The sequence below is a fragment of the Chlamydotis macqueenii genome, chromosome 3 (assembly GCF_036417535.1).
Source record: "Chlamydotis macqueenii isolate bChlMac1 chromosome 3, bChlMac1.mat, whole genome shotgun sequence".
NCBI lineage: Eukaryota > Metazoa > Chordata > Aves > Otidiformes > Otididae > Chlamydotis > Chlamydotis macqueenii.
In genome coordinates, this window is record NC_141558.1 from 2337747 (window position 1) to 2350560 (window position 12814).

Sequence of the window (12814 nt, forward strand, 5' to 3'; positions counted from 1 at the left end):
CCTAGAACTAAAAGCAGTTTAAGAGCTGCCTACGGGGTTTCTGGGTGTGACTACACCTCTTCTGCTCTTGCTTCAGATTTTAACTACAGATGTGCAAACAGAATAACAATTGGGGTTTTCTGCTTTGTCATTATCACTGCTCGGGGAAGCTGGATTCTGAGACAATGATGAACAGACTCTTCCTCACCACCTTTCTCAAGAATGAAATATTTTTCGGGACACGATGCTGCAAATGGAATGACAACCTTCTGCTCTCCATTTATCAACATTCTGCTCTCACCTACACAATATTGTAAGAGCACAAGTCAACTGGAAAACATAAAAGACCAAGAGTTATTAACTTTGAAAAATTACACAAGTGGACTTCTGCTGCAACGATTGCTGGTTTATCTCTAAATATCTGGAGGCATAAATAGAAATGGTGAGCAGTAATGTGTGAACATACTAGGGAAACACACAAGTTTCTTCCAAAGCACAGTTTTAGCAAAACATGAACTCCAAGCTCCTAAGAAGTTAGCTCTTTCTACTTTTTCCAGTGACTGGGGATAAAGCACTTAGTAGTTAAAACAAATAATACTCAAATCTTCCATATTGGATGCCATTGAGCCTTTAAAAAAAGCTGCATTATCATCCACAACACAGAATCATAGAATGGTTTGGGTTGGAAGGGACCTTCAAAGGCCACCCAGTCCAACCCCCCTGCCAGGAGCAGGGACATCCCCAACCACATCAGGTTGCTCAGAGCCCCGGCCAACCTGGCCTGGAATGTTTCCAGGGATGGGGCATCCACCGCCTCTCTGGGCAAACTGGGACAGTGTTCTACCACCCTCAGCGTAAAAATTTTTTTCCTAATATCTAATCTAAATCTACCTCCCTCTATTTTGAAACCGTTACCCCTAGTCTTGTCACAACAGGCCCTGCTGAAGAGTTTCTCCCCATCTTTTTTGTAGGCCCCCTTGAGGTACTGGAAGACCACTATAAGGTCTTCCTGGAAAAGATATAAAAATGACTTGGTAGCTTGAAGTCTCTATGCACGCCATTGACACGGCGCTTCCATTTAGGCAGAGACGAAGGCCGATACACAAAAAAAAGAGTGACAGCAGCAGCATTTTGCACAAATCGCAGCCTTCCCCTCTTCAAGCAGTGATAAACCCAGGGCAGAGCGAAAGCGTGAAGGATTATAAGAAGATGTACCTGTCTGCCGTAGACGTTAACACAAATGCGCTTGCGTAACACTAATTGCATTTCGGCAGGGTGGCTGAGCTGGACGGTGGCTCTCACGATCAGGTAAACTCTTTCATCTGCTGCCGTTCCTTTGCTGAGCTGGATGCAGTCGTGGACTGTGGAATCCCACGAGGCTTCTGCTTTCACCTGCAAAGGAAAAAAATGTATCCTCTAATAAGCATAATTAGGTGTATAATTAACTGTAATTAATTAAGCATAATTAACAAAAATACATAATACATAAATTTTGAGAGTCGGCTTCTCCATTTCACACCCTATGAAGAAAAATCCCTGCACTTCAGAAGAGGCCATTTAAAAAATCAAAATTAGTGTGCCAAATGAAGATGTTGGGATTAAAAATGCCAACTTGCTCAAACGCTGGAACATTTCCTCTTGAAAAAAAAGATCTTTCAATACCCAGGATCATTGCAAATAAATTATAAAATATGCAGAACTAGAGGACCATTTGGCCTAATTTATTAAGATAAACCAGAGAGCAACAGATATTGCAGGGAAAACCTTCCACCACACCACATAAACTCTCCTGTCTGTATTTGAGAAGGAACCTTGCTGAAACATTTCTAGCAATACAGCAAAAGCTGGAATTTCTCTTCTTGAATGTTAAAATATAAGTATCACTGAAGATTTAAATGGTTTGTCCCTAAGCCATAAGAAAAAAGGTCTGGCAGCCATCATTCCAGGCTTTAAAAACAAAAGAGAACAAAAAACCTACTAAAACCATCAGGAATAAAGCTCCTCTGAAAATATAAACAGAAACATGTTTCAGAGTAAGGAGCAAAATTTTAAGGTTAAAAAAAAGAAATCAGAGATTCTAGAATGAATAGCAAAATTATAAACCAGCAATTGCAAAGTCGTAAAACTATGAGCTACGTGGCAAAACGGAGTACAATGAATGTAACAATGCAGAGAGAAATACGTCAACCGTAGCAACAGTTAATTTTTTTGTTTTTCAGCTGGGGGCTTCCGTACTCTAATTTGCTCATGGGGTTCATTTTGCTTTTTTTAAACACAAACTCAGAATCTCAAGTTTTTGGATTTAGATTCAGGAAGATCCCTGAGTTTTATTATTTTTCAAATCATGGTTGGACTCCTAGCAAATATTCCTTGAAAACACGAAGTCAGTTATATAAGAAACAAGAGTTGTATCCTTTGTATGCTGTCTTATTATTCTCACATCTTAATACATAAAGAGAACTACCAAAAGACAACTCAGCTAAATATACTGGTCTGCATCTCTGCTCACCTCGCTATCATGATGCTTCACAATCTGTAGTTCAAAGAATTCCTCCTCCTCTTCTGCAATGAGAGTAGCATCCCACCCACCCGCTTCTGGGTCATCAAGGTTATCTTGGGAACTGAAGTCATCAGCTAGAAAGAAACGTGAATGCAGAAGGTGAGGAGACACAAAGCAATTCTCCTTTTTAAAAACATCCGACAATTAATGAATTCACATTTTCACATTCACATTTTCATCACTAACTCTGCAGCTTGGCTACTTAACACTATACCTACAAAAGCTCAGCACCAAGATTTGGGGTCACAGACTCAAGGGTGCCTTATGAAGTCCTCTACTGTGCAGGAATCTCCCCCAGCAAACATCTCCTCCTTGCCCACAGGTGTATTTTCAGCAGCACTGCTCAGCCATGCTAAGTAAATTGCTCATTTGGCATTAGTTAGGTGTTGTGGGTTTGTTGGTTTTTTATTTAAATAAAGATAAGCTGCTGGTTGAACAAGCGAAAATACAGTACCTCTACATCATGATTAAACAAATCCTTAATCTGGTTTTTGAGAAGCTTAACCTGTTCTGGCTCCAGTTCCTCACCATGAATGAATCATTAACCAGCTCCTCTCTGAAGCCATTTGACACAGCAATGCCCTTTCTGAGGTGAACAAACGATAAATGTAAACAGCATTGCAGCGAAGGCCTCTTCCCAACAGGCAGAATGCCACCTCCACGCTCTCACCTCATGTTTCCAATCAAGTGTTAACCCTCTTTTAAACATCATAACAAGGATTTCAGGCTGAGAGAGCTGGGGCTGTTCAGCCTGGAGAAGAGGAGGCTCCGGGGAGACCTGAGAGCGGCTCCCGGTGCCCAAAGGGGGCTGCAGGAAAGGTGGGGAGAGACTCTTCAGCAGGGCCTGCTGGGACAGGATGAGGGGAATGGTTTTAAAATAGGAGGAGATAGATTTAGATTAGATATTAGGAAAGAATGTTTTACACTGTGGGTGGTAGAACACTGTCCCAGGTTGCCCAGAGAGGTGGTGGATGCCCCATCCCTGGAAACATTCCAGGCCAGGTTGGCTGGGGCTGTGAGCAACCTGATGTGGTTGGAGATGTCCCTGCTCCTTGCAGGGGGGTTGGACTGGATGGCCTTGAACGCACCCTTCCCATCCAAACCATTCTATGATTCTGTGATTAAAACCCCCAGTTCCTTCTACATAACACTGTGTATTTTGAAACACCGAACAACATATTTAAGTGAAAAATGTGCACTCTCAAATTAATCTATCTGTCATTCCAGGCATTTCTTCATTTTATTAGCTTGCTCAAATTCCATAATGTCATTGGTTGTACAAAGTTTGTTTCAAAGTACTGCGCCATTTTAAGAACCACTTACCATTCAAGTCAAGGAAAATAACAGGAATGTGGGTTTCCATACCCGGCACAGGAGTCCTAAAACGCAAGAGAGGGACAACGGTGGCACGTAAACTAACGCCGATTTACCCAGCACACGTACCTCACGACACAAGCCCACAGTATATCACATTCAGGACAACTGCAGTTCTAAGCCAGACCATTGATAACCTTGGCAAACGGCTTTATTTTAATTTACTGCTGCAGATTCAGAGAAACTCAACTAAATTGGTATTTCTTTCATACCAGCTCTCTTACAATTATTATATTATTTGACCTCTGCTTCCAGAACTGTTTTCTCCCTCTAAAACACTGATAGTAAAATTAAGTTTATTTACCCTGACACACACATTTCTGAAATGCAAAGCTCTCTGCATTAGTGACGGCAGTGAAGACAGCAGAGCTGAGAGTCAGAAAATCCAGTATGAAAGTTTTTAAATCAACACTGATGCTGCCACACTACACAGTTATTAGTCTTTCTTGCAAAACAAAGCTGTTTAATAGTCATTTGTTACCTTTCATATCACGGAAAAAGGGTGGCATTTTGCTTGTTTTTAAAATGAAATATTTTGTGGCCTAGCACTTTTAAAGCTACGCAATATTAAGAAGAATGCGATATGAAGCATGAAAGACTTTCAGACTCCATGTTGCAATCTTAGCTGTACAAAAAGGGCTGTAGCCATCTCACGACAAACTTGGACTTGATAAATTTTATGGTGAACAAGAGCAGGCTGGAGTCTTACGTAATACATAAGGTGCTTATAGAAGTCTTATGTAATATATAAGGTGCTTCAACCATACCGAACACTTCCTCTAGTGCAAATATGTTCAAACCAGATTCTTCCTCGAGTTAAGTTTCCTGCAGCATCATTGTTCTCAAACCTGGTCAAACACTTTGATGTGGAAGTTGACGTTTCCAACAAGCATTTGTCATTTTTACGTTTCAGAAGTAGTTTAACAAATTTCAGCTTAAAACTCCATGACACCCAATTCTGTCAACAAAAATTGTCAGAGGTTTCCTCAGAGAAAAAGTTCAGAAAGTTGACAGCAACTGAAGACGAGAGGTTTGAAGTGAAACAACCTTGCCTCCTTATCTGCAGTTGTTACTCACAATTGCTACAGCACAGCGATCTCAGTCTAGCACCATTTACTATTTTTAATGTTTAGAAAATTACATGGGACACTTGCTGACTAAACAGACTTTGTACTCAAACCAGGAGCACAACAAAACGCTCCTGTAGATGCAGTTTTATTATGACTGGAGCAGCCTTTTAAGTGAATGAACTAGGTAATTAACATATTAGATAATTTTTTAAAATGGTAAGTGCGGTGGTAATAAATATTGATTCAGTTTTTTCAGAAGGTCATAATTACACTCTGATCAATAAGAGCATCGTTTACTAAATAGCATTCCTGGATTTCAGATACACAGCCTAATAAAATAATTTAAGCAAGAAGCCTAATTTTAACAACTTTGCTCATACAGCATACAGAGGCCAGACTGAGGAAAGCCAAAAATGGCACCAATCCAAGCCAGGAACAGGCCATGCATCATTTTTACATTCGTTCCTGCACACAGCAGTGTATGTTCATACCACTCGGCTGGAGCTCCAGGGATGCCACTGCCAGCAGAAGGAACCATGACAGCGTTCCTCTCTTCAGTGAGCGTCAGCCTCATCTCTAAAAGCTGTGCCTCCCGATCTGCATCGTCTTCTGTTTTATCTGGAAAAGCAGGATGTCAGTCAGGACAGCAGAGAACATTTCTTACTCAGGGCCTTTATCGTGTGTTGATGATCTTATACTGAAAGCAAACTACTGGTGAGTTCAGAGATTCAACTCTCCATTAACGACTTCTCTACATTTTACAATATATTAAGATAAAAAGCATGTGCTCGTATCTCTCTCACCCTGTCACTGTTGTGACCTTTAATAGCATTTTGCTTACCAGGCTTCCCAACGAGTTTTTGCAATTGCTGATCAAGATACTCCTGACGCTTTGTTAAGGCACACAGCCACTTCCGACGGAGCCTCTCCAAATCCCTATCCTGTAAAGAGGAAAGTAGTCATTAAATATTGTTAAGTATCGACCCAGGAAAGCCAAGATTTCCTATTTGTGGCTTACACGTTTCCTCAACCCTTCTGCTCATCCTGTACCCAAGAAGCAGATGAGAAAGACAGAGTAAACGTCCAACAAGTCACTTAGCTTTTCTCTATTTTCTTTTGCACAGGACAACTTAAACAGAAACACAGAATAGCCGAGGTTGGAAGGGACCTCTGGAGATTGTCTAATTCAACTCTGCTCCATGTCAAAAGCAGAGTCAACCACGCAGCTTGCTCAGGGCTATGTCCAGTTGGGATCTGAATATCCCAATGCAGATACTCAGATATGTCTTCTTTACCCCTTCCCATTTACACACATTGACAAGATCCAGTTTGAGCCTTTTCTTCTCCTCGAGGCAAAACAACCCCACTTCTCTTAGCCTTTCTTCACAGGTCCAAGCTTTCCACATCTTATCTGAAGTACTTCTGCTTGACAGCCTGAGGCATCTCTTTTTCTCCAGCTGTTTCATTCTCTACTCCCCAGCTGAACAAACTTCACTTTATACATCATCTTTGCCCCCAGACTAGTCTAAAACCCACTAACCACTGCCTTGTGACACGGCTGGAAACCCCAGTCCTTATCCATGACTCACCACTCACACTCAGTGTTCAGCAACCTCATATTAGGAATCCATCCCTGTCCCACATCACACCACTGTCCCTAGTTGTGGCATGTGCAAGTGAGTCTTTAAAAATATTTCTTCTTAAGTGCTCATGTCCTTCAAAAAGACCCACCTCAGTATCCTTAAAAACATCCAGTTCATTTGTCTCTGGTGCAGAAACGCTCAGAAATGATGAATGGCACTCGACACGCAGCATGCTGGGTGCCACAAAGATGAGCTATCAGCTCTGGGATGCCTTCAGGCGAGCCTCTTTGATGGCAACAGCAGTTCAGATTCATTCTGTATCAAACTATAACAAATACTTTGCCCAGAAAAATGGGTGGATGCAAGACTACAAACTACAGTTGTATTCCTCGCTTGCGGGTCCCTACAAGTATGATGGAATCTGTCAGAGAGCATTAAACATAAACCTCTAGTTGCTCGCGTTACACAAATTTGAGGTTTATAATGATGATGGTGTGCTTTTGTTCAAGTTATTCACAAGAAGGTGAAAAATATATCACAGATATTGTACCTGATCAGTTCCCCTTTAAGGCTCAGTACAGCAAAAGATAACGTGCTGTTCCTCCTCTAACATGTTTAATCTGAAAATGTCTGAGTTTGTAAAAGAAGCATTCAAAATTTTTACCTGATAACTGTCCATTTCGTCCTCTTCTTCCTAGGCCAAAACATGCAAAACCATGTCATTATTTTTTTTTTTGATAGCAGGAAACACACTGAATGCAAAAGGTGTAACTATTTTAAGCAGCATTAACAGTCTTACATAAAAGTCTGAGCTTCGCAATGGTACGATCATAGAATTAAAACACACTGACGTCCCAAAGACGTGCTGCTATCAGCTCATCTAAACCCAAACCAGAACAATCCAACAATTACAATGGAAAAATTTCACAGAAATATATTGGAAACATGTGGAATACTTAAATTGCTCTAAGAAAGAACGAATTACAGCGAAACAACCAGTTTGCTGAAGCAGTTAGAGGAGAAAAATTGTAAAAAATCTAAGCCAACTGTTAGGGAGTTCGAATAACTGTCTGCCACACCAGGAGTTGCAACGTAGACCTTCGACATTTTGATTTCCATTATTTTCTGACGGGAGATGCCTGACATTCAACACAAGCGGAGCTGCTTGTAACGAGCGTAAGCACAACAGCCGCTCCTGCACAGTGAATGGAAAAGCAGCAAGGACTCCAATCCTCCCGGAGCTATTATCTATTCAAGTAACAACAAATCGCTGGAGTCTACTTTTGTATCTTAGTACTGAAAGGAAAGAAAACTTAGCTAAGCTAAAATTAAAAAGATATAGAAGAGGCATTTTCTTAGTTCGACATCTTTAGAAAATCTTTCAGATTACACAGAGAGTGATTTACTTGAGATAGAGAAATGCCAAGGAGGGGACTAAAAATCCAGGTGATGAAGTCAGAAGGCAAACAATAGGACTAAAAAACATAGTTTTCAATAGCCCTTTCCCATGTGGGTTATCAGTGTCAGACACAACTCACTAGTCTCTCTCTTAAGCGGAGCTTAAGTCTTTCTCCTTGAAAGAACATATTGTTTTGTGGAGTGCCAGCTCTTTCAGAAACGGTTGAAACCGGTCAACAGAGCAGAAATTCCCTGGGGAATAAAAGCAATAATCTGCCTAGGATGCTGCTGAAAAGTGAGATCTGTACAAAGGTGGAAAAAAAATTTCTCCTTTTTGTGCTCCTGACACACAAAGGGCAAGGGATTGCTGAGGTCAGGAGACAACAACAAACCCAACTACTTCAGACCTCACCAAGGGAAAACCAACACTGATTAAGCAAAAAGAGGGAGCAGACACGCATTGAATCATAATCTGTCAACAGGGTAAACATTACAGAAAGCTGGGAGATGTCCCAAAAACTACTTGACATTTAGTTGGCCTTGTCTCAAGTAGGGCAGCTAATCAAGCAAGTCGAGAGATCCGCTTGTTCTGTTGCACCAGATTTTGGCTTGCTAACTCAGAGGAGCGACTAAATTTTAATTTAGCTGTTGGGGGGAAAAGTCAAACTGCACTAGAAACTGACAGGAGCACCTTAAGAAGACAATCCTTAAAACCAGATCAATACTACTTGCACTTTAAGATGAGATGCAGTGCTTCTGAGGTTGTCAAGTGACTGGCCAACGTGTACTATGGGCCAAGAACTGGCTCATAAAATTCTGACATCTGTAACTCAACGCTATTTGAATATATATTCCAGTGATTTATTTTAATTTGAATATTTACCTAAAATTGCTGCCATATCTAATATTTAAAGTAAAATTTACTGGACAAACTCCTAATATATTTTATAAAAGTTGACATTTTCTTTTCTTCTTTGAATGTTGTCTTAAGGGTGCACTGCTTTTAAGGATAGGAAAAAAAACCCAAGTCAGAATAGACAGAGAAGGTAGTCTTACAAGTATTATTCTTGCCATGGAAAATGATTTTTCATTAAAAGGAAGATCTTCCACATCACTTGCTGAAAGACAGAGGTTTGGATTCCAACTATCCTGAATAATCCCTAAAATCACCACCAAAGCAATTCCAACAATTCTCCCTGTCATTGCTTTATACGTTTAAGAAGTAGGTTCAAAAAATCTGCCACAATCAAACTAAAACTTAAAAACCAATGGAGTTATCTCCAACAGCAACAAACTTAGGACAACACTTTATGCCTTTCCATGTCTTGGACAGGAAATATTCAGACTCTCACCTGATAATTTTCAGGTACTTTTTGTGACTTGACGTGTTTTATTTGAACACAGCCAATTCCAACAGATAATATCGACTCCTCCATCAGCGGCAAGGTCCCAGACTCCTGTACTGATCTCACTTCAACCTGAATTCGTCGAGATTGCCCCTGCCCAAAAGAACAATTTGAAATACTTGGAAGAAGTAATACAAAATACTGAGACTTTAACGACAGAGAGACCTCTACTGGCAGTATTTGCAAGGAACATTATATTTTATTTTGTGAAGAACAAAGTAGTGAGTTGAAGAGACACCATACTCCTTCTGCTGCAAGGATTTATGTTTACAGGATTTATGTATTTACAGAAAAAGAAGTTCGGCGTTCAACCACTCCCTGGGTTTACTTTTCTGGAGGGTTTTCAAAATATACACCTATAGGATTTTATTTTTAATATTTCTGAAGGTGGAAAATAGGATCTCTTCCCCACCTATAAAGAAGGAAAGAAAATAGTCTAATTTGGTAAGCTACTGGAATTTCAGTGAACTTTTCTTGACTCTGGTCTCCTTGACTGCAAATTCTTACCCACTGATGCTATCAATGCAGCAAAGCCACTGTTCTTCAGTAAAACCCATAGGGAAAAAAAACCCAAACAAAATAAAAAAAATCAAAGGAGCTGGGGAGTTCAGAGGGGCAGCCTGTATCTAACTTTCACTAATTCCTAGCTTTCTCCAGGAAACAGCTTATCACTTAAAAATGCTAACTACTGAGTTAAGCATTAACAATTTAATGGGTGTAGAATTCAAAGAACAAAGGAGTGGTTGGCTGGAAGGATCAAATAAAGAGGAACTCTGGACCTCTTTAAAAAATAATTAAGTTCAGTTGAGACTGATGTCCTTTCTACCAGGTGCTATCATGAACAGGGACCAGAACGTAGCAAAAAGATTACAGGTGAGCTTTCGATCCCCTTTACATCTGAGCTTCTGCACACTGGCAGTTCCACAAAACACAGAGGGACTCCACTTTCTTCCACTTCATGTCTGTTTTACACAAGATCGTATTTCGTGTCCTAGCTTGACAGTTCCTCGGACATCATCCCTTTACAAGACAGCTCCTTAGCTTTCCACAGGCTCTTCTCAAAGCTGAAATCCTGTACGTGCCACCTTACCTGCCTGAGCTGGAAGATACCTCCTGTGCACACATCCTTGGCAGGAGTCACTTCAACTGGGCAGTATTCCCCATTCTCATTCAGCTCTAGAATCTGAACCCAAAGTTCTACTTTGCGGGTTACTTCACTCCACCTGCAAGACATGTCAAATACTGGTTGTTTTTTTTTTTTTTTCCCTCCCCAAAGAAAAAGAACGAAAAAACCCAAAACATCAGCTCAGACTGCAGACTGAAGAAGTGAAGGAACATCTCAACAGATGCACCATTTGTGAGTATATAGGGTTACTAGTCATGCAGTACTTATAATTTTTTCTGGTAACTACTTTAGTTAAACACCAGAAATAAGCCTTTTCTTGATTCCAATACAAAACCCAGCTCCACTGTATTTTAGCATTTAAGCTGTGATCTCAACTACTGCCACACAAGCCCAGTGCTGTCAGTGCAATTCAATACATACAAAACTCAAGAGAATGAAATATGACATTGTCTCACAAGCATCTGAGATTCAGGGCACTGTCTTGAATTTCATCATACTACTGCCTTCTCTCCAATTCTTCTAAGAGCTTACGTAAGAAATGGCCACTCTTATAGTACCTCAAAATCAAAAAGGAAGGAGGAACTTCTTACTCAGCTACCAAACGTAACACACTATTCTATAATATCCTTTCTCCATCTCCTCTTGGCCATGTCTTCCTGACTTTTCTTCTAAACTTCCCTATATATAGCTTAATACTCAACATGCTCAACACCAGCTTAGGCTGGAAGTAAAAAGAGAAATTAAGGTGCAGAGCTCGCTTTAATTGGAGAGGCAAAACAATTTACATTTAATAAAACGATGCAACAAACATCTGTCAGCAAAAAAAATGACCCCCTTCAGTCTAAATTACCATATTGTTGCATATTTACTCCAACTGAAGTAATTAGCAATACAGCTCTTCCAATGGAAGCATTACAGCGATGACATTTCATGGTCAAGAATGAATTGGGCTCAGACCTTGAATAAATATTTCAGCGTACAGTCAGAATAATCACCTTACTGCTTTAGACTTGATAGCTCTTTATGGTGCAGACTAGCATAAAAATATATATGAAAATAATCAGCTTGCTCTTTTGTAAAGCACTATTTATGCATCTGAGTTTACTAAATAAAAGGGACGTCAAAGTCTTTCAAGTTTTACCAGTTTTAATAAAAAAGAGAAAGGTACTTCTCCTCTTTCACTTTTTTAAAGCCTACTGACACATCGTCTGGAGTTTTTCCAATAGAGTTTATTTCTAAAAGTCTAATAGATACAGTCTCAAACACATGTTCAGTTGTCTTCAGTTCAAAATTTGACTGCTTATCCCAAACCTGCTTCAAAACTGGGCACCTCAGTCAGTGATTTTCCAAATTTCTAAAACAAGGATCTATTTTCCAAATCTACCTGTCACGAAGGCTGCGTGTTTTGGCTTGAATGATTCCCAGATCCCACAGGGCTGGATTTTTGCGGTCACCGCTCTGCTTGTGCCCGTATACTTCAATCGCCAAAGCCCCATCATAAAGATGTTCCATGAAGTCTTCGGAAATATTTACAGAAACTTCCTGCATAGAGGAAAGGAAGAACTGTCACCTCAGTTTGTAAAATCAAGAAGGAAGGCAAAGTTACATAATTTGCTGAAGATTAAAATCTGTCATGAGCTGTAAAATGACTGCATGCTGTTCCAAGTCCTGATCCAATGGTGAAAAAAAAAAAAAATAAATAAATGTTCTAATGTCCAGGACCAGATAATCAAAACTCATCAGAAGGTATTGTATCTATTTTACAAATGGTAAATGGAATAAATTGCTCAGTGAAATGGCAAATGATGGAAAGAAGAAGATGAGAACTCAGGTGACTGGTTGGCAGTCATCTAAGCTAACTTTAGACACCTCTAGTAAAGATGCCTCCACTCAAGACAGTTGCTCAAAAGTCAATAGGAAGAAAGAGTCTGGTCTAAGAGACACGATCTAACTTCACCATGATGCCATAACAGACATCACGTCCCAGGACTGGGATATTTCTCTCCACTACATCAGAGTGTAGAGCCATCAGCTCAGATATGGCCATCAAATGTATTCAGAGGAGTATCACGCTCCCATTTACACTCAGTAGCATTTTTGGTGTGAGTAAACTCTAACGCAAGTCTCTCTGCTGAATGGATTGCTTGCCTTTATTAATCCCCTTCTTCACCTTCTGTGATTTTTGTACAAGTGAACAGTGTAGAACAAACTTTCTGGAAACATTCCAGGCCAGGCTGGATGAGGCTCTGAGCAACCTGATGTGGTTGGAGATGTCCCTGCTCCTTGCAGGGGGGCTGGACTGGGTGGCCTTGAACGGT

The 12814-nt window shown here is 40.3% G+C and overlaps 1 protein-coding gene across 1 annotated transcript in view; it reads right to left on the reverse strand.

Annotated features, from left to right (window-relative positions):
* KIF13B (kinesin family member 13B) overlaps window positions 1–12814 on the reverse strand; it is a 133669-nt gene that overhangs the window by 32204 nt on the left and 88651 nt on the right. Inside the window, exons 23-31 of the mRNA XM_086743592.1 lie at window positions 11881–12038; window positions 10461–10593; window positions 9317–9463; window positions 7231–7260; window positions 5825–5924; window positions 5475–5601; window positions 3863–3918; window positions 2489–2613; window positions 1195–1371 (exon numbers count right to left, since the gene is read on the reverse strand). Coding sequence (XP_086599718.1) covers window positions 1195–1371; window positions 2489–2613; window positions 3863–3918; window positions 5475–5601; window positions 5825–5924; window positions 7231–7260; window positions 9317–9463; window positions 10461–10593; window positions 11881–12038 — 1053 coding nt within the window. The remainder of the gene's footprint in view (window positions 1–1194; window positions 1372–2488; window positions 2614–3862; window positions 3919–5474; window positions 5602–5824; window positions 5925–7230; window positions 7261–9316; window positions 9464–10460; window positions 10594–11880; window positions 12039–12814) is intronic.